At 42.3% G+C, this 21,531-nt stretch overlaps 2 protein-coding genes across 2 annotated transcripts; both read left to right on the top strand.

Annotated features, from left to right (window-relative positions):
- Positions 1-5,914: 5,914 nt before the first annotated feature.
- On the top strand, positions 5,915-6,859 carry LOC142833707 (olfactory receptor 2A12-like). Its single transcript, XM_075945390.1, has one exon. The coding sequence runs from the start codon at positions 5,915-5,917 to the stop codon at positions 6,857-6,859; it is 945 nt and encodes a 314-aa protein (XP_075801505.1).
- Positions 6,860-17,521: 10,662 nt separating this feature from the next.
- LOC142833706 (olfactory receptor 2A12-like) lies at positions 17,522-18,509 on the top strand. The gene has a single exon (XM_075945389.1). It carries the CDS (start codon positions 17,532-17,534, stop codon positions 18,507-18,509), a length of 978 nt encoding a protein of 325 aa, XP_075801504.1. The 5' UTR covers positions 17,522-17,531.
- The last annotated feature ends 3,022 nt before the right edge of the window (positions 18,510-21,531 follow it).

Raw genomic sequence — 21,531 nt, 5'->3', positions numbered from 1 at the left:
AACCACGCGGGCAGAGACTACGCGGGCCTGTGGAGTTTAAATCCACAGGCAGCGGCTGAGGAAGCAAGGGCTCCCACCAAGCCGAACTTGCGGCCGCCAAGCCGAACTTCCGGCCGCCAAGCCGAACTCGCGGCTGCGAGCCGTGAGAGGTTCTAAAACCAAACGTTGGGTGCCAAAATGAAGGCGTAAGTCACAAACAATGCCACACCAATGTGGGATTATGATTAATAGGGTGATATTTATTTAAAGGGGAAAAAACTTACAGATCACTGTCCCAGGCAACGGCCCTCTACGCAATGCAACCAGGAGTCTAGTCGCCGGCGGAGCAGGAAGTGAAGAGAAGAGAGGAGAGGGAAGTGGCCGCTTTTTTAAAGGGAGAGAGACCACGCCCCAAGGGGCTGGTATCTCAGCGGCGATAGGTTGGAGGAGTGGGAGGACCTCCCGCAACAATTGGCTGTGTTTAAGTAGTAGCTAACGGGAATTCTAACCCCTTATCAATAAATCATGCTCAACAGGAATACTTTATAGTCCAGTCTTCTCCTTTTGAATACTTAAGAAATCAAGACACTGACAGCAAGTAGGGATGGAGATTCCAAGTCAGGGAACACTGGACAGAACTTGTAGCAGGGTGGTGACATCATCACATTTATTTTCTAGCCAGCCTAGAAGGGAAGAGATTACTCCTGGAATTTCACAGAAGAGGCACCTGAGACAGTATAATAGCAAGGTCAAGAGAACATACTCAGGAGCTTGATATGTTTGGACCCAAATTCTTACTTGCATCTAAAGGCAGGAGCCCCTCAGAGAGTTTTCTCACTACACTCTCATGGAGATGTCACTGCTGACTTCCATGCTGCTGGGTCATGGTTGACTGTTTTTAATTGTTTTTTTTTAAGTGTATCAGCATTTTACCTATATATACATTTATACATACATACATATGTACAGCATAGGTATTCCTGGTCCCTGGGGAGGTCAGAAGAGGGTACTAGATCCTCTAGAATTGGAAATGTAGATGATTTGAACTGCCATGTCTGTGCTAGGAACCCAACTTAATGTTCTGCAAGATTAGCACATCCTGTTTTTCTCATAAGCATCCTCCAGCCCCCATTCTTGTTATCTCTTCATTAGCACCAAAGTTCTGGATAACTTGCTCAGGTATTCCACAGCAGAGAAAGGAGGACTATGACTGCCTCAACATAGTTGAGGAAGGAGAGGAGTGTGACTTACACATAATCTCATTGAATATCAGGGCTCAGGTTTTGAGAAGTAAGAGAGGAATCAGAATGTATCAGGTGACCAGGTCCCAGCTCCTCTTCTCTGAACTGCTCTTATTCCTCCTATCAGTCTAGAAAAGGGAACAGGTCACCACTCCTACCTCTGTGAATTGCTGCCCTCTGCTCTGCCACCCAAGGGTCTCCCTGTAGTGCTCTTGTTGACAGCATCTATGGACGTCTTAGCATCCCTACTGGGAACAGAAATGGCCCTTTCCTAGCTCTCCTAGGAAAGCTCAGAGGGGAGGCAGTGTCATAAACCCTCAGGAGCTGGTCCCACTGGTAAGAGATGAAGAGGTCTGAGTTCGCCTTTATTAAGAAGGATTTTATGGGTAAAGTCTTCAGGAGCCAGGGCTGGCCTACTTTCAGAGAAAGAGAGAGATCTAGTCCCTCACACTCCCTACAGTACCTTGGAATTTCTCTGGAGATTGAGCTGCCTATCACTCTGGACTCAGTTGCTTTATGGGGTTTCTCATAACAACAAGAAACTGCCACTCAGTGACAATCCCTGGATTTACAAGTGGTAAGGTGACCACTAATGTTTTTCTCATGGCTAGAGATAATAATTAGTCAAGGCATACATCTCCAGGTACTCTGTGCATACATCTCAAACTCCCCAGACCTGTTTCCTAGTTGGCTGTTCTTCTTTGCTCTTTTTCTCAGCCTTGTATCCTTACTTCCTTCTCTTTTCCTCCAATTTTTAACTTAATAAATATTTACAGATTGTTTGTTGTTTTAAATCTTGTTGAGACATCAAGGTCTGGAGTCCTGAACTCAAAGATTTCAAGTAAAGCAGAAAGTCATATTCCTGAGAGAGCAGTGAAGGTCAATGTCTTGAAAAAGACATCACACCACAGAGACACAGCTTCATGCACTTTGTGGGCAGAGAAATCATATTTTTCGTTTTGTTTTATTTTGTTTTGGGAAGGGGAATGGTTAGTCTGCTGTAGCCTAGCTTAGTTTAATCTTGCTGTATAGTCAAGTATATCCTAGAAACCCTGATCTTACACCGTCAAGATTCAGGCTTTGTAGGTTGATACTAATACATATAGTTTTTTGGTGAGGGTTGCCTACAATGCCCTCCTGATATCTTTATCTGTGAATCCTAGGTTCATAGAATTGGGTCACCACCCTGTTGTAACACTGTAAGCAAAATCAAATACCACTGGGCTAGGAAACCATAACAGGCTATGGGCGACTAAATTGTTTCCCCATGCCATAGTAATTATGCCTCAAATCCGGTTTCCCTGGATCCTTTACTTTCAGTACAGCTCAGAGCCTCCCACATTCAGACAGAGGGAAAAATCGCTTCAGGAAAGCTGATCTATAGCTAGCTGTCCAACTCTGTCCTAGGAGGGCTCTGGCCTGTGCTGAATCTCAATAAGCTCAACTTGATGGGCAATTGACTTGATCTTCTTCACCTCCCCACTTCAGAGCCTGTGAGTGAGAAGCAGAGAAGGTGAGTGAGAGGCAGGGGCTGATATCACACCCCTAAACTAACACTTCCACCATGATGAGCTTGCAATCTGAAACAGCCTGCTCCAATCCTTAGGATTTCACATATAACACACAGGTAAAAACGCTTCCTTAAGAGAACTGCTGTGTTGTTAAACTAAAGTTAGTGGATCATTGGATGGAATAGATAAATTATCTAAACTAGATATTAGTTTATTTTATTATTAGAAAGGTTAGGAAATCCCCCATATAGCCACAGTCCATCAGAGATAATTTCTCCTTGGTTGTGTGGGGTTTCAGTTAACAAGAGAGAAACAATGGGTTTGTCCAAGTGTTTTTGTTGTCAAAACTGATATAAGAACCCACCCCACCCCGCCCAGGATTCTTCAGATTGCAACCACCCAGTGAGCAAGAAATGCAGGTTGTATCTTACCTGTGTTAGGGTGGAGGATGTAGCACAACAGGGAAGGCTTCCTGGATTATCTGAGTCCTGCTGTGGTCATCAATTAGGCAACACAGTGAGCGTGGTAGTACCCCCTCCAGAAGTTAGGGACTTCTTAATGTATGAGAGAGAGAGGCATGCAGAATACCAGGAGACCATGCATGGGGATTTGTGTGTGTAGAGAGAGAGAGAAGATAAAAAAAGAGTTCTGTGCTGAGGCTAGCCTTTACAGGGCAGTGGTTTAGTAACGACCTGTGCATCCAACTCAAATGACAGAGCATGGAGATCATAAAAGGCTTTTAACAGCGGCCAGACAAGAGCGATATGGAAATTTTGAAAAACCACTGCAGCAATCAAATGAAGAACATGCTGAGGAAGACAAATGCCCAGCAATGAGAAAGGGAAGTAAACACAAAACTCTGCCACTAAAATAATAATAATAATTTAATTGCAATTAATTCCTATCAGGAAAGGGACACTCAGTTTTCTTATATGGCATGTCACTAAGCATACCAGTTACAGTCTATAACTGAACTCATGCTCAGGATTAGTTTGACAACAGGAGACTGGCTCCATAGATGTGGTAGATTTTTTATTTTCTTTCTTTTAGTTTATTTTTTTAATTTCTGTAGACTGTTTTGCTTTGTCTTAAAGGAAAGCATGAGAGGTTAAAAACACAAAGTTGGGGGAAGGGAAAGATATGATCCAAGTATATTATACGAAAATAAATTTTAAAAATTCAAAAAAAAGAAAAGACTGTATTGAGGAGGAATATTAAAAGGCAAGGGGCACATGGAGATGCTGATGCAGAAATGCCAGGAGACATGATGGGCTCCTGACCTGGGTGGAAAGGAAGGACAGCTGCGAGGGTTATGAGCAGTAGACTGGTCAGGAGAGGGGATGGGGGCAGGGAAAGAGAAGACTGAGGATGTCTAGGAGTCTCTTTCATGTTTCTGCTCCCATCAGAGCAATTCCTGCCTTAACCATTGTCTTGAGGATTAGCATGAGTGGTGCTGACGTTCAGACTATTTATTTATTTAATTTGTTTATTAAAAATTTCCACCTCCTCCCATTTCTTTTCCACTCCTCCACTCCCTTTCCCCCTCCCTCTCCAGTCCTAGAACAGTCAGGGTTTCCTGCCCTGTGGGAAGTCCAGGGTCCTCCCCTCTCCATCCAGGTCTAGGAAGGTGAGCATCCAAACAGACTAGGCTCCCACAAATTCAGACTATTTTGAGCAGTGTTAGGAAATTTCCTTTACATGTCTTTCCTTGAGCATGTGTTTGAAGGAACCTTTGTGTTCACATAGTGTTTTAGAAATATACTTGATATTTCTGTTGCTAGACAATGCATCAACTGTGTTCAACATCAGGGAACACAACTAGACACACACTAAAGGGATCATTTTAAGTCACTCTCCCACTGGATCCAGTTACTCTTGTCAACACTAGATTCTGTTATTGTAGCCAGGCTGGCAGGGGTGTGATGATGTGAGACTGAGAAGAGGAGGTGGGCACTGGCGCTGTGCTATTCTTTGTAGTTTCCAGATGTAATGGTGCTGAGAACCTCAGCCTCCTCAGTGCTCACTGGACAGCTGCCTGTGAAATGCCCTTGAGATGTGGTTCACTGTTCTATGGGAGCCTCTGCTGTTATGTCTGTGCTTTTCTAACTCTCTGTGTAAGTATTTTGAGTACCATTGCTTATTCTAAATTACCATTATTTTTCCCTTAAAGGAAAGTGTTCTTTTAAGGAAATCTTACCTTTGCTTCCCGCAAAATAACAGATAGATGTATTTATCATCCTTGAATATAAATAAAATAATGGATGTTTTAGAGTTACTTGGAATTGAATGTTTCTGTACATAGGGAGATGGAAGTGGAAAAAGAATGAGTGACTTTCCTGCTACCATACCCCACGATCCATCAGCGTTCCTTGGGAAGATTACAGAGTCTCCATTGTATTATGCACAAACTTCTATCATTGCCCATAGGACTACAAGTATGAGAGCTTGTGTTTGACTGACATTAGCTCTGTCTCCTTCATCTATATGCTTACTCTCTTTTGCATATGTCTGCAGTACATGTGCGTGTGTGTGTGTGTACATGTGTGTGTGTGTATGTATGCATGTATGTGTGTGTTGAGAGACTGACATGGTGTTCTTTCTCAACTGCTCTCACCTTTTCCTTGAGACAGTCTCTCAGTTGAATCCAGGGCCCATGATTTCAGTAGTTAGCTATCTTATTCCGCGGATCCCACCTCTGCCTTCCAGAGATGGAATCAGACTGTGAGACTGCGCACATGTCATGTGTTATGTTCTGGTTCCAGGAGTTATGTGAAATGCTTTAGATATTCCTCACTCTCCTGAGACATTTTTGTCATCAGCCTTATTTGATAGGTCAAGAGACTGAGACATTGGGAGGTTCAGTAACTTGAGAAAAATGCTTAGAACTCACATGCCAACCATTCTTTTCCTAATTAAAAAGTTTTTTTTAATTTTATGTGTATGTGTTTTGCCTACATACATGGTTATGACCATATGTGTGACTGACCTGTACTTGTGAGAGGAGGGAGTCACTTGGCTTGGAATTGGAGGTACAGATAGTTCTGAGTTGTCTGATCTATGGAAGAGCAGTCAGTGCTCTTATACTTTTAGCCATCTCACCAGGCTGTATCTCCCCTTTTTGCCTCTATAGCTGGCCCATGTCAGGTGACACAGAGAAGAAATGATTCTCTTACTGCCTCAACCATGTGGATGATTCCAGGGCAGAACCAAAGCTGGGTTTCTGAATTTATCCTGCTTGGCTTCTCCAGTGATCCCACGACTAACAGCATCCTCTTCATTGTGTTCCTTCTCATCTACCTGAGCTCAGTCATGGGCAATGGGCTCATCATCCTGCTGATCTGCCTGGACACACATCTGCACACCCCCATGTACTTCTTCCTCTGTATACTCGCCATGTTGGATATGGGCTATGTCACCACCACCATGCCCCAGATGTTGGTGCATCTTCTTGCTCACTCTCACACCATCTCCTTTGCTGGCTGCTGGATGCAGATGTATGTGTTTGGTGCCCTGGCTGCTACTGAGAGCATGTTGTTTGTTGTCATGGCTTATGACAGATATGTGGCCATTTGCTACCCACTGCATTATACTGTCATCCTCAACTGGGGACTGTGTATAGAGTTGGCAACTGGGTCTTTAGTCTGTGGTTTCCTCTCTGCTTTGTTACATACTTTCTTCACCATGAGTCTGCCATATTGTGGACCCAACAAGGTCAACCACTACTTTTGTGAAGGCCCTGCAGTGCTTAGCCTGGCTTGCATGGATACCCACCTCATTGAGATGGTTGACCAGGTCTTGAGTATTCTTATGTGTCTTATTCCAATTTCCCTCATTATGACATCCTACATTCATATTGCCATGGCTATTCTCAAGATCAAATCCACCCAAGCCCGCTGCAAGGCTTTCTCTACCTGTGCCTCCCACCTGACAGTGGTTTCATTCTTCTATGGTCCAGCCTCTTACATCTACATAAGACCCAACTCTAGCTTCTCCCCTGAGCGAGACAAGCAGATCTCACTCTTTTATAATACCTTCACTGCCTTGCTTAACCCTGTGGTCTACAGTCTGAGGAACAAAGACATCAAGAGGGCATTTCTCAAGGTGCTAGGACATGGTAGGGTGGACTAGTGAACCGGGATCCATGAGACGTTTGAGTGAATTATCACTTTTTGGTAAAGGAAAAGCATCTTGATTTAATTGTTCTGTGGAATGATCTTCTGTTCTCTCACATCCATCCTGAAGGAGGAACCTTATATCCAACATGGCATCCTAGATCAGAGGCAAAGGAACAGTGGACAAACTGACAATGACTCAGTTTCTCAAGAGCAATCTGCTTCTCTTTCCACACATTCTCTTGGCCAAAGGAAGTAGTATGGTTCAGCCTGACAGCAGAAAGCGGGAAGATTTTGTGTAGAGAGAAGTAATACAAGCTCTGTTGCTATGGTCTAATATATTGACCCCTCTCCTTAGAAGGCAGCAAGCCATATGCATTTAATAACCTGATATAGTTCCTAGAGATCAAAAGCACACACACAAACCAACACAGAACATGCTAACTGTGGATATTAGAGAGAGCAGAAGCTGAGGCACTGTATGCTAAGTAGCACAGCAGTGTTGTCAGGACAGGTGAGCTGATAGATTATGGAACAGAACCAATATAGCTCAGAGAACTAATTTCACACATAAATTCAGTGTGGTCTATGGGGAACCCGATGGCCTCTTCTGTCAAATACTGCAATGCTGGAAGTGAAGGAATCTGGGTTCTCGTCAGAACCTTCCCAACTTTTCTCCTCATAGGCAGCAGCCAAGGGCATGCCCAACCATTGACTGATGGCTCCTTTTCTACCATTTTCTGATGGAGGGTATGGATTGCCTCTCATTTTCAGAGAAGTTCTTAACTGACCAATCAGCAGATTCCTCTCTGATTTATTGTCTGAACTATTCTTTCTTAAGGAGGCCTCAGGCCCTTTAGTTCTATTCTTTGGTATATTTCTGGATAAAGGGTACCCTACATTCATCGTTAATATTCCTTACTATTGTTTACTCTTAGAATTATTTTTGAGAATTCTTGTAAATATGGGCTAGCCTGGAACTTTACACATTATTGAAGATAACCTTGAACTTCTAGTTTTTCTTCCTTGTCTTCACCAGCGCTGGGATTATAGGATAGGAAACCACACCTAGGAGAATTTTTGCATCTTTGATGATATCCTTTGATTATATTTGGTAAAATGCAAATCATATATTTTAAAAAACAGAGATTCTCCTTAAGTAGCCCTGTCTCTTCTAGAACTCACGATGTGGAACATGTTGGCATCAAACTCACAGATCCTCCAACATCTGACCTAGTGCTGGTGTTATAGGAATACTCCACTCCACGTGACCAAGCACTTTTCTCTCTTGCTGTTTTGCAGCAGAGCTAAGAAATTGTTTCGTTATCCAATGTCATGAAAATTACTCCCATGTTTTGTTTTTAAAGTTTCTTTTAGATTTTGGTTCTTTCTGAATTAATCGTTTTATATGGTATGTGGCAAGGGCCTAGTTACATTCTTCTTCATGTGGATATCTATGTGTGCAATCAGACTTTTTCTTCAGAATTTCTTTGACTGCCAGCCCTCAAACAATGTCATGGAGCCTCATTATTAATTATGAAGGTTTGTCCTTTATCTTTGGCTTATTCCCCAATTACTTCTCATAACCTAAATTAACTGATTCTATTAATCTGAATTTTTCCATGTTGCCTTTTACATCTCTTCTATCTTGTTTGACATGTTTTACATCTTGCGGACATATTCCTTGTGAGCCTGCTTTCATCCAGAGTTCCTCTCTTTCCCCAGATATCCTGTCTATTCTCTCCTACTATTGGTCATTCAGGTTTTATTAAACCAATAAAGAGATGTCTTTCAAATAAAGTGAATAAATATTTCACAACATTTCTCCCTTTTATCTAAGTTAAATGGAAATGTTAATTCTAACACAATAAAACTATATCAATAAGAACAATTATTAAATAAGAATTACATTTCCTTTTTACCTAGCTTCTCTGGATTGTGGATTAGAGTTTGGTTATCCTTTGCTTTACACATCACATGCATGCACGAGTGACATGCCATGTTTGCCTTTCTGTGTCTGAGTTACCCCATTCAGGATTGTTTTTCTAGTTCCATCCATTTGTCTGCAAATTTCAAGATGCCATTGCTTTTGACTGCTGAGTAGTACTCCATTGTGTAAATGCACCCCATTTTCTTTATCCATTCTGCAGTTGGTGGGTGTCTAGGTTGTTTCTAGATTCTGGCTATTACAAAATAACGTTTCTATGAACATAGTTGAACAAACATCCTTGTGGATGATTGTGCATCATTTTGTTATATGTCAAAGCGTAGTGTTGCTAAGTCTTGAGGTAGATTGATTACCAATTTTCTGAGAGACTACCGTACTGATTTCCAAAGTGATTGTACAAGTATGTGCAGCAATGAAGGAGAATTTTCCTTACTCTGCATCTTCTTTTATCTGAGCCATTCTGATAGGTATAAGATGGTATCTTGGAGTCATTTTGACTTGCATTTAACTGATGGCTAAGGATCTTGAGCAAAGGGAGACCCTAAGAGGGGCACACATGTGGAGTCCCCGGAAGGAAAATAGTTAAGATCTTCTGGTTAAATGGGAAGGAGGCAAAAGGGAGAGGATGGGAACATGAAGGATCAAGAAGACAGAGTTGCAGGAGGTACAGAGGGGGAGAGTAATGAAAGAGATATCTTGAAGGAAGGAGCCATTATGGAGTTAGGCAGAAACTTGGTGTTAGAGAAATTCTCAGTAATCCACAAGGATGAGCCTAGCTAAGACTCTTAGCAATAGTGGAGAAGGTGTCTGAAAGGACCTTTCCCTTTAATGAGATTAGTGACTATCCTAATTATCATCACAGAACCTACATCCAGTAACTGATGGAAGCAGATATGGTGACTCATAGCCAAGTACTTGGCTAAACTCCTGGAGTTCAGTTGAGGAAAAGGAGGAGGAATTATGTGAACAAGGGGTGTGGTCAAGAGCAAGATGGATAGAAGTACAGAGACAACTGACCCGAGCTAGGGGGTGCTCACAGATTATGAACTGATGGCTGAGGAACCTGCATGTGCCTGAACTAGACCCTCTGAATGTGGCTAACAGTTATCTGTTGGTGGAGGGGCTTGGCAGTAGCATCCCAGGTTCTTGAACTGGCTTTTTGGAGCCCATTCCCTATATGGGGATGCCTTGCTAAGCCTTAATGTGGAGGGTAGGGGCTTGGTTCTGCCTTAAGTTGGTACACCAGACTTCGTTGACTCCCTGAGGGAGGGCTTACCCCCTCTGAGAAGTGGATGGGTATAGGAAGTGGGGAGGTAGAGGGGTGAGATAAGGAGAGGGAGGGGAAAATGGGGTTGGTATGTAAAATGAAAAGTAAATTATTTAATACAAATATGAAAACAAAAAGTTAGGATTATTGGATAACAATATAAACAATGATATTTGATAGACTGGAAAATAAAGAGATGTACACCATTTTTAAAGAAAAGAAAGAATTACATTTACAATGTCCAATCAGTTAGTATTTGGCAAATGCAGAGAAAGTATTTTCCATCCTATCATGATGAATTCAAAGCTTTATACCTAAACCACTTCTTTTTTGACTTTTATTACAAACCTATAAATATTTAGACCTTATAATATTTTAGAAAAAAAAAATGAGTTTTTATGTCTCTCAACCTCATAAACTTTACATCTCTTTTTTAAGTTTCTTTTCTGAACTTGGTAACAAAAAAAATGTAGCTATAACTATCTAGTTATACAAATGTGTAACTATAGAGTCTTTAACCCCCATCAGCTACCCATGGGATAAAATTTTACCTGAGTAAACAGAGAGTACATGGCAAGAAACTTCCAAAACTATGGAGGAAACAGGGACAGTTGGCTGCTTGGACTGTCACCTCATACTTGACTGAACATACATTTACTGGATCTCAAAATTGTTATGATAAAATGTTACTGTGGACACACAGCTATCTCCAAGTCCATGAAGGCACAAGTAGGTTATACAAGCAAATGGCCCAAGTGGTCTTTGTGGCTACTTCCCTTCCACAGGTGAGTCTGTGGTCCGCATGAGCAGGTCCCTATTGTGAATTGAGGAAGAAGAGAAAGTTAGAAAACTCATAATGGTAATACATGGTTCTGTGTGACATTTCCGTCAAACCTGAACATGGCCAGCAAAGCACTGTTCCCTGTTTCTGGGATGTGCTTGAAGACAGAAGTGAGGAGAAACCCATCCAGGGACAGAACACTGTCCATGACATTTGATTTGGAAGAACAAATTTCTCCAGGGTAAGAGTCTATATTGATGAGTGTATTTTGGTCCATGGGATGGTTATATTGGTAATGAACATCCATGGAATATAATAGTAAATTGTATAAAATGAGTGTGGAGAGATTTGTGGGTAGCCTTCTTAGAAATGGAAAGAATGGTAAGATGTTTCTGTCTCACGTGGATCCCCATCAAAGGTGTCCTCAAGAGGAAAGGGTGTGAAGAATTAAGTGGATGGGATGGCATTCTCTGCAGACACCTGTGTGCCCCTTTCCCAGGCCATCCTCCCACTGCTTGCCATGGTCCTCATCACTGCTTCTCTAGATATAAAACCAGAACACATTTTGAAGTGCTCATCTTACCAAATGAGTATATTCTTCCGTGGTCCATTAATGAGGCATTGTTAGCTGGGGACCAATTAAGAAGTCTCTGGTTGTGAGAGCTGTGAGCCTGCTGTCTTCTCTTTTTCTCCAAGCTCACCATTTTCTCCTTCAGGCCTGTGGGTCTACCTCGTGCAGATGAAAACCTCTGGAGTTTGATTGTTCCTTCATGCTGACCTCTGGGGTAGTAACAAGACCACCATGGAGTAGGCCAGGCTCTGAATAACAGTAGTGTCTTTTTGGGGGGGGGACCCCATGTACTATCATTAGGTTGAACTCACACAATTAAACATGTGATAGACATGGCAGATTCAGTCTCACTCAAAAGGCAAGTGCCCAGACCCTGGAGTTAGTTTTATCATTTGCTAGCTGGCAGACTTTTGCCAAATCACTCCGATATTCTGGGTCTTTGTACACTGTGCAATGGGCAGTAGGCCCATTCTTTTTTAAAAATATTTATTTATTTATTTATTATGTATACAATATTCTATCTGTGTGTATGACTGCAGGCCAGAAGAGGGCACCAGATCCCATCACAGATGGTTGTAAGCCACCATGTGGTTGCTGGGAATTGAACTCAGGACCTTTGGAAGAGCAGGCAATGCTCTTAACCTCTGACCCATCTCTCCAGCCCAGGTAGGCCCATTCTTGACAATATCTTAGTGCTGCAGTCCTTTAAAAAGAGAGGGTGTGCAGTCCCTCAGGTGCAGCCATGAGTTCTGTTATGTTTGCTTGTCTTTTGGAGTCTTCGCTCAGAAAGGTGTATCATTCCTCCCTTACCCTAGGTTTTTGTTCACTCTTCTGTCTTTTACTTTTGCCAGATACCAAATACGCTTTCTATGAGACTTTGGGATTTGTCACTTCTTCAAGTTCTGTCCTCATTATGGAACTGCTTTTGCTGCCATGTTGCTGAATTCCATGTCTAATGCAAATGGTCTGTGTGCCTCTCTTCTCTTGAGCCCATCCTTAAAAATCCATAATAAAATATCTAAGACTAAACTCAACAGAGCCAGGATGGTTGTTTCGATATATGATGCTCAATCAGTTCTGTCTGCTTCTCTATAAATGTGTTTCTTTATCAATCCTGGGGGAGAAGAAGTTCTGCCTGGACTCCACTGCCTTCCAGAGATAATCAGGATCAACAACAGGAGTAAGAAGAGCTGAGGTTAGAGCTGTGGAACAAGGCTTAGCAATCGCACTTCAGGGACCAAGGTGCATCTGATCAGTGCTGATTGGCAATTACTAAAGTGTAAATACACCCATCTTGGCCAATGTCATGGTTGCAACGCATGACACTGAACAGCAGTTTCAACCAGCAAAGGTGCCACACTAAACAACTACTAGAAAACAGAGCACAGGGAAATGGGGTTGTTCATCAGGGTGTGCAGAGCTCAGAGATTTTGTTGGCTTCACTTTTTTTTTTTTTAATGCTCTGATTCAGACTCTAACCTCAAGCATTCTATTTACTCAGAGGCTATACAGCTGAGTCACATACTTACACACTGTCTTGTTTCCAATACAATTTATTTAACTGTCATTTTATAATTACCTTTGACTATTGACTGTGTTTAAGGAGCAGTTCACAGGAATTCTAGCCCTTTATCAATCAATTGCTCTCAGCAGGAAGTCTTTTTAGTCAGGTCATCTCCTTCTGAATCCTTGGGAAACCAAGACACAGACAGAAGCGGGGATGAAGATCAGAGGTCATAGGACATGGGCCAGCTCTTGTGAGAGAGGGCTGACATCACCACATTTTATTTTCTAGCCAGTCTAGAAAGGACATAAGTTACTATTGGAATTCTACATAAGAGGCAACCAAGGCAGAATAACAGCAAGTTCAAAGAATGTACTCCAGAGCTTGATGTATTTGGACCCAAATTCTCATTTGTATCTAAAAGACATGAGCCCCATTTTCTCACTCCATTTTCATGGGGATGTCAGTGCTAACTTCCATATTGCTATGTCATGGTTGACTCTGTTTGTTTGTTTGTTTATATGAGCATTTTTCCTGCATGAATGTACATTTTGCACATACATCTGTGGTTCCTGGGGAGGTCAGAAGAGCACACCAGATCCTCTAGAACTGGAGATATAGATGGTTGTGATGGGCCATGTGTGTGCTTGGAAACATTCTGGGTGTTCTGCAGAAGCAGTAAATCTACTTTGTCTCATAGCCACCCTCCGGCCCCATTATTGATGACTCTTCATTAGCACCAGAGTGACTGGGTAACTAGCTCAGATACTACATAGCTAAGCAGAGAGGACTGGGATTGCCACAAGGTAGCTGAGGAAGGAAGAGGACTGTGACTCAAATATGGACTCACTGAGTGTCAGGGTTCAGGGTTTGGGCAGCAAAAGAGGAATCAAAATGAGAACTTAATTTCTAAACCTGTGTAACCAGGTGACCAGATCCCACTTCTCTTCTCTGAGCTGCTCTTAGTCCCCAATTAGTCTAGAAAAGGGAACAGGTCACCATTACTCCCCCTGTGGGTTGTCTCCTCCTGTTCTGTCCCCAAGGGTCTCCCTGTAGTGCTCTTGTTGACAGCATCCAGGAATCATCTTAGCATCCCTACTGGGAAGAGAAATGGCCCTTTCCCATCACTCCTGGGGAAGCTCAGAGAGGAGGCAGGGTCATAAAACCTCAACAACTGGTCCCAATGGGAAGAGGTGAAGATGTCTGAGCTTGTCTTTGTTAAGTGGGATTTTATAGGGGCCATCTTTTGGATCCAGGGCTGGCCTACTCGCAGAGGAAGTGAAAGACTCAGTCCCTTAAACTCTACAGCACCTTGGAATATTTCTGGAGACTGAGCTGCCAAGAATCAGTAATCAGTTGTTTTATGGGGCCTCCTCTTAACATCTAGAAACCACCATCAGTGACACCTTCCCTGGATTTACAAGCGGTAAAGTGGTCACTGGTGTTTAGCTTGTAGGTGGGGTTCAGGAAAGTGGGTCTAGAGGTAATAATTAGCCTAACCATCCATCTCCAGATCCTCTGTGCACACATCTCAAACTCCCCAGACCTCTTCCCACATTGCCTGCCCTTTTTTTTCTTTTTCTCAACCTTGCGTCCTTACTTCTTTCTTCCTTCCTCCTGATAATAAATATGTACAGATAGATTTTCTGTTCCCAATCATGTTGATAAAGAATATGGAGTCCTGAGCTCAAAGATCCCAAGTGAAGTCGAAAGCCATATCCCTGAGACAGCAGTGATCCTCAATGTCTTTAAAGGAGTTCTCACACACCACAGAATTACAGCTGAATGATCTTTGTGGACAGGGAAATCATATTTGTTTTAATTTGCTGCTGGAAGGTCGGTGGTTAGTCTACTCTAGCCTAGCTTGGCTTAATTTTGCTATGTATTCAAGTATATTCTAGGACACCTGATCCTAAACCTTCCAGATTTGCGCTTTGTAGGTTGCGGCTAATACATGCAGATTTTTCTGACCTGTTACTCAATCCTGATGTCTTTATCTGTGAGTCCAGGGCTCATGGAATTGGGTCACCTTCCTGCTGGTACACTGTAAGCGAAGTAACCATAACTAGCTGCAGATCCCTAAATGGTGTCCCTATGTCATAGAAATCAAACCTTGAATTCTCTTACCTCGGATCTTTCTATGTTCAGTACATCCCAGGGCCTCCCACACTCAGACACCAGAGGAAATCTCCTCATGAGAGCTGGTCTGTGACTAGCCATCCAGCTCTGTCCTAGGAGGGCTCTGACCTGTGCTGAGTCTCCATAAGCTCAACTAGATAGATAATGTGAAGACTTAACCTTCTTCTCCTCCCCACTTCAGAGTCTGTGCGCCAGAAGCAGGCCTCAAATGGCAGGCATGGGAGCTCATTAAAGGCTTTTGGCAGTCCAGATAGGAGCAAAAGGGAAAACTTTGAAAAACCCCTGCATGAAACATGAAGAACATGTTGAGGAAGAAAATGCCCAGCACTGAGAAAGGGAAGTGGAGACAAAGTTCTGCCCATAAAGAAGAAATTATTTGCATTTGATCCCTGTCAGGAAGAGGACAATCAGTTTCTCCAGTAAACTGGAGTGTGCTAATCAATGACACTCTACTCCTGGAAGCATGTTCAGGAGCAGCTAAGCAACAGGAGACTGACTCCAGGGATTTGGTTTCCGTTGGATATTTTTGTTTTGCTTTTAGGTTTTTTTCTTTAATTTCTGTAGTTTAATATGTTTTTAAAATAGTACAGAAAAGCATAAAGTTATGTGGAGAGGGTCTGGAAGAATTTGGAGGAGGGGAGGGATAAGATCAAAGTACATTATATGAAAATAATTTTTAACAGTTAAAGAAAAACTAAAGAATGTGTTGGAGGAAAATGCAGAGGCAGGAGGCACATGGAGACACTGGTGCAGAAATGCCGTGAGGGATGATGGGCTCCTGACCTGGGTGGAAAGGAAGGACAGCCGTGAGGGTTATGAGCAGTAGACTGGTCAGGAGGGGGGATAGGACAGGGAAGTTGGAGATTGAAGATGTTTTGAAGTCTCATATTTCTACTCCCATCAAAAACAATTCCCACCATAGTCATTGTCTTGCTGGTTAACATGAGTGGCATCCTAGTTTATACTATTGTGAGCAGTGTTTAGAAATTTCCCTTACATTTCTTTTCTTGAGCATGTATTCGTATGTGTCTATGTGCTTACATATTGTTTCAGAAGTACAGTTGATATTTATATTGCTGGGCAATGTGTTCAACTTTAGGGAGTACAACCAGGCACACACTAAAGGGATCATTTCATTTACTCTTCATTTGGATCTAGTTATTCTAGTCACTAGTAGATAACTGTTATTGTAGCCAGGCTGGTAGGGGTGTGATGATGTGAGACTGAGAAGAGGAGGTGGGCGTTGGTGCTGTGCTGTTCTTTGCAATATCCAGATGTAATGATGCTGAGAACCTCGGCCTCCTCAGTGCTCACTGGACAGCTGCCTTTGAAATGCTCTTTAAATACAGCTCACTGATCTACTGGAACATCTGTTGTTATGTTTCTGGTTTTTTAAGTTTTGTATAAATATTTTGAGTATTTTTTTTTTGCTTATTCTAGATTACCGTTACTTTTTCCTTGAAGGAAAATGTTCTTTTAAAGAAATCTTACCTTTGCTTCCCCTAAAATGATAGATATATTTATCTAAATTGAATCTGAAAAATGTAGTTTCTTTAGATTTATCACTTATAACAATATCACACCTGTAATTGATTGTTCGTGTGCAGAGGTGGAGGTAAGAGAAAAAAGTAGTAACTTTCCTGCTCACATATCCACACGATCCATCAGATTCCCGGGGGGAGACTATAATGTCTCCAGTCATTCCTCACGTGACCCTACTGTGTTACTCACAGGACTATTTGTGTCTGGGCCTGTGTCTGACTGACATTTGGTCTGTCTTCTTCATCTACTTGTTTACTCTGTATTTTACACATGTCTGTGGTGTGTGTGTGTGTGTGTGTGTGTGTGTGTGTGTGTGTGTGTGGCCAGAGACTGACCTGGGATCCTTCCTCAGTTGCTCTCACCTTATTCATTGAGTCAGGGTCTCCCAGTTGACCCCAGTGTTCATCATTTCAGTTGGTGTAGGTAGCCCTCTTATTCTGGGGATCCTACGTCTCTGCTAACTGGAGCTGGGATGAGAATGTGAGACTGCACATGACCTGTTATGTGTTATGTGCTGTTTCCAGGAGTTCTGTGACATGCTTTAGATAGTCATCATAATCCTGAGAAGTGAGTGTTATCAGTCTAATTTTACAGACAAAGAGACTGAGGCATTGGGAGGATCAGTAACTTGAGAAGAACAGGCAGAACTGAACAATATGCTCAGAACCACATACCCTCCTTTCTTTTCTTAATTAAGGAATATTATTTTTATTTATTTTAAGTATATACCTATTTGCCTACGTGCATATCTGTGCATCATGTGTGTGTTGGGCCTGTGGATGTCCAAGAAGGAAGTCAGATCCCCTGAAACTGGAGTCATGCATCTCTGAGCTGTCTGATTCCCTAGAAGAGCATTCAGTGCTCTTAACCTTGAGCCATCTCACCAGCATTTATCTTCCATTTCTTCCTCTATAGCTGGCCTGTGTCAGGTGACTCATGGATGAATGTGATTCTCTTCCAGGCTCCACCATGTGGATGATTCCAGGACAGAACCAAACCAGGGTTTCTGAGTTTATCCTGCTTGGCTTCTCCAGTGACCCCACGACCAACCACATCCTCTTCATTGTGTTCCTTCTCATCTACCTGAGCTCAGTCATGGGCAATGGGCTCATCATCCTGCTGATCTGCCTGGACACACATCTGCACACTCCCATGTACTTCTTCCTCTGTATACTTGCCATGTTGGATATGGGTTATGTCACCACCACTATGCCCCAGATGTTGGTGCATCTTCTTGCTCACTCTCACACCATCTCCTTTGCTGGCTGCTGGATGCAGATGTATGTGTTTGGTGCTCTGGCTACTACTGAGTGTACCTTGTTTGTTGTCATGGCTTATGACAGATATGTGGCCATTTGCTACCCACTTCGTTACACTGTCATCCTCAACTGGGGACTGTGCGTACGGTTGGCATCTGGGTCTTTAGTCTGTGGTTTCCTGTCTGCTTTGTTACATACATTCTTCACCATGAGTCTGCCATATTGTGGGCCCAACAAAGTCAACCACTATTTCTGTGAAGGCCCTTCAGTGCGTAGTCTGGCTTGCATGGATACCCACCTCATTGAGATGGTAGACCTGATCTTGAGTGTTTTTGTGGTTGTTACCCCAATTTCCCTCATAGTGGCCTCCTACGTTCATATTGCCATAGCAATTCTCAAGATCAAGTCTACCCAAGCCCGTTTCAAGGCCTTTTCTACCTGTGCCTCCCACCTAACTGTGGTCACACTCTTCTATGGTCCGGCCTCTTATATCTACATGAGGCCCAACTCCAGCTACTCTCCTGAGCGAGACAAGCAGATCTCACTGTTTTACAATGCCTTCACAGCCTTGCTTAACCCGGTGGTCTACAGTCTGAGGAACAAGGACATCAAGAGGGCATTTCTCAAGGTGATAGGGCACAATAGGGTGGACTAGTGAACCAGGATCCAGGAAAAGCTGGAGTGGAATATTCACAGGGATAGTAGTGTCTTATGTAACTGGTCTGTGCCTTTCAACCAAGGTAACTTTTACTAATTGGAACAAACCCCAACTTTGAGCCAAATTTGAAAGCAGAAACATAAGGGCCAAATGCTCTGTGGTGGCTGACATCAGAATTATTACCTAGAAGGAACCTGGAAATTGATGGGGTCCCAGTCGTTCATCTAATGTCTCCTTTTGTAATTTTTTATGTGTCCAGATTATAATCCTGGATGATTTGTATAGAAATAATTTTTCTTAAGGATGTATAATACATATTTGTTTTGTACAAATCAGGCCGAATGCCCTATCATACTGTGGAACTATTTCAGTTAACAAATCTTCTTGTTGATAAATCTGTGCCCATTTTCCTAGTATGCCAATTGGCAATATAAGTAGTCATTTTGTCTCCTATGCCAGGGAATTTTGACTTAGTATTTCACCTGTGGAGGGGAGGGAAGGATGTATATTATCTTCTGGCTGAAACTAGGACATACTCGTCAGGAACTAGGAAAGCTGAAATGCTAGTCAAAGGCTGGGAAATGGAGCGCTCAGCAGAATCACCTGGTACCCTGCCCCAGCTGAAGAGATGGGGAACAATCTCATCAGCTGGACTGGTTCGCATCAGCTTTCAGCAAGTCCAGAGCTCAACAACTTGCAGTCCACACGTGCTTGCTGGATGGTGTCTGTCAGCCTAGTGGAAATCTGCTGGAACAAATAGAGACTGGGGACAGAAGTTAAAATTTAGGAACTTAGAGGAAAACCGTGCATTTGTAACTTTCAGGCCCATAGTCCTAGTAATTAGGGAAGGGAAAGAGCCCCAAGACTAGCGGAGGGATCCCATCCTCAGGAATAGACAGGTGGGGGAACTCAGACTGTACTTATCAGGAGTCCATTGACCTGTGACAGGTGGATCCAGGTCATATGACCTCTTTAATCCCATGAAGCTTACATGAATTTTTAGCTCACAAAAAGTAAAATTTCTAGATATGTTAGCATTAATCATTACTGGAATCCACATTGTAAAATATCTGAAGTAGGCTCACACCTTTGGGTACCATCAAAAACTATATAGGCTTGGATTAAAAAACATGAACATTTTTTCCTTTGTCCAGAGAGTCAGATATATTGATTGGACGAGATAATTTTAGCCTGATGAGAATCACCTTTAAGTCTATATTTAGAAAACAAATACTTAAAATCTTGAGCTTGTGAATGAATGAAGTACTGTGCCAGCTTATCAGAACTCCATTGATCAATGTTAAAACGCTGAACTTTTGAAATCTTAATGCAACAGCAGCATAGAAGAGGAAAGAATTCTGAAACAATTCCCAGTCCTCACACGCCTTAAATTTCCTTCTTATACCTTTACACCTTGCACTTACACACCTGTGATCATTTTCTTAGACCCTCAGAATTTGTATGGACTTTAAACCTTTCTCTTTCCATATAATAACTTACCAGAGACATGAGAAGTTATTCTTGAGAACAGTCATTACAAGGCGTGTTCCTTTATTGAAAAGTTACATCTGAAACCTATTTGTTCTTTAATGTGAAGCCTTTTAGCAGGGCAATTCTGTCTATTTTTTCTTAGATTCTGTCTATTTTTTCTTAACAAGAGACCTAGTAGCTCTAAGGAAAGTAACAAGGTGGCCACAGCCTTGGGGGAAGGAGCTGTCAAAGTGCACAGATATTTCTAGCTTTTCATGTAGGCACAAGTAGGTTACATGAAGAAGTGGCCCAGGTCAACTACTCTGGCTATACCCTTTCCACAGCCTGAACCCAAGGACAGTTCCCTATTGTGGATTGAGGAAGAGGAACAAACTCATGCTGGTTACACATGGTTCTGTGTGACATGAGTGCCCCACCTGATAGCGGACAGCTGAGCGCTGTCAGGATGTGCCTGAAAACAGTGATGAGGAGAAACCCTTCCAGGGCACAGAACACTGTCTATGACATTTGTTGTTCCTTTGGTTTCGAAAGAGAAATGTCTTCCAGGTAAGAGTCTATATTGTGGTCCATGGGCTGGTTACATGGTCACGAACATCCATGGAATATGAAATCAAATTGGAGAGAATGAGTGTGAAGAGATCTGTAGGTAGCCTTCTTAGAGATGGATAAGAATGGTAAGATGTTTCTGTCTCATGTGGATCCCATCAAAGGTGTTAAGTGGATGGGATGGCATTCTCTGCAGACACCTGTCTGCTCCTTTCCCTGTCCATCCTCTCGCTGATTGTCATGGTCATTCATCTTCATTTCCTTCTCCGAATACAAAATCAGAAAACTGTTTGAAGTACTCATTTTACCAAATGAGTATTTTATTACATGCTCCATTAATGAAGCATTGTCAGCTAGGAGACAATTAAGAAGTTCCTGGTTTTATGAGTGAGTACATATGATATTTGTCCTTCTGGGTCTGTGTTACCTCACTCAATGTGATGTTTTCTAGATCCATCCATTTGCCTGCAAATTTCAAGATGTCATTACTTTTTTCTGCTATGTAGTACTCCATTGTGTAAATGTACCACATTTTCTTTATCCATTCTTCGGTCAAGGGGCATTTAGGTTGTTTCCAGATTCTGGCTATGACAAACAATGCTGCTATGAACATGGCTGAGCACAATTGAGCATCCTTTGGATATATACCCAAAAGTGGTATTGGGTCTTCAGGAAAGTTTTTTCCTAATATGTACTCACATGTAAGTGGCTTTTAGACATAAAGCAAAGAAAACCAGCCTACAAATCACAATTCCAGAAAACCTGTACAACATGAGGACCCTAAGAGAGACATACAAGGATCTAATCCACATGGGAACTAGAAGAAGAGAATATTTCCTGAGTAAAATGGTAGCATGGACTTTGGGAGAGTATTGAAGGAGAAAGGAGAAGAGAAGAGGAGAGCAGAGAAAAATTATAGCTCATTAAAATCATTTTTAAAAAGAAGTTCCTGGTTTTGAGAGCTGAGGATCAGCTAGCTTCC

The sequence above is a fragment of the Microtus pennsylvanicus genome, chromosome 13 (assembly GCF_037038515.1).
Source record: "Microtus pennsylvanicus isolate mMicPen1 chromosome 13, mMicPen1.hap1, whole genome shotgun sequence".
In the NCBI taxonomy this organism is placed as follows: Eukaryota; Metazoa; Chordata; class Mammalia; order Rodentia; family Cricetidae; genus Microtus; species Microtus pennsylvanicus.
The sequence above is the reverse complement of the archived record's forward strand: the minus strand, read 5'-3'. Positions and strand labels throughout refer to the sequence as shown.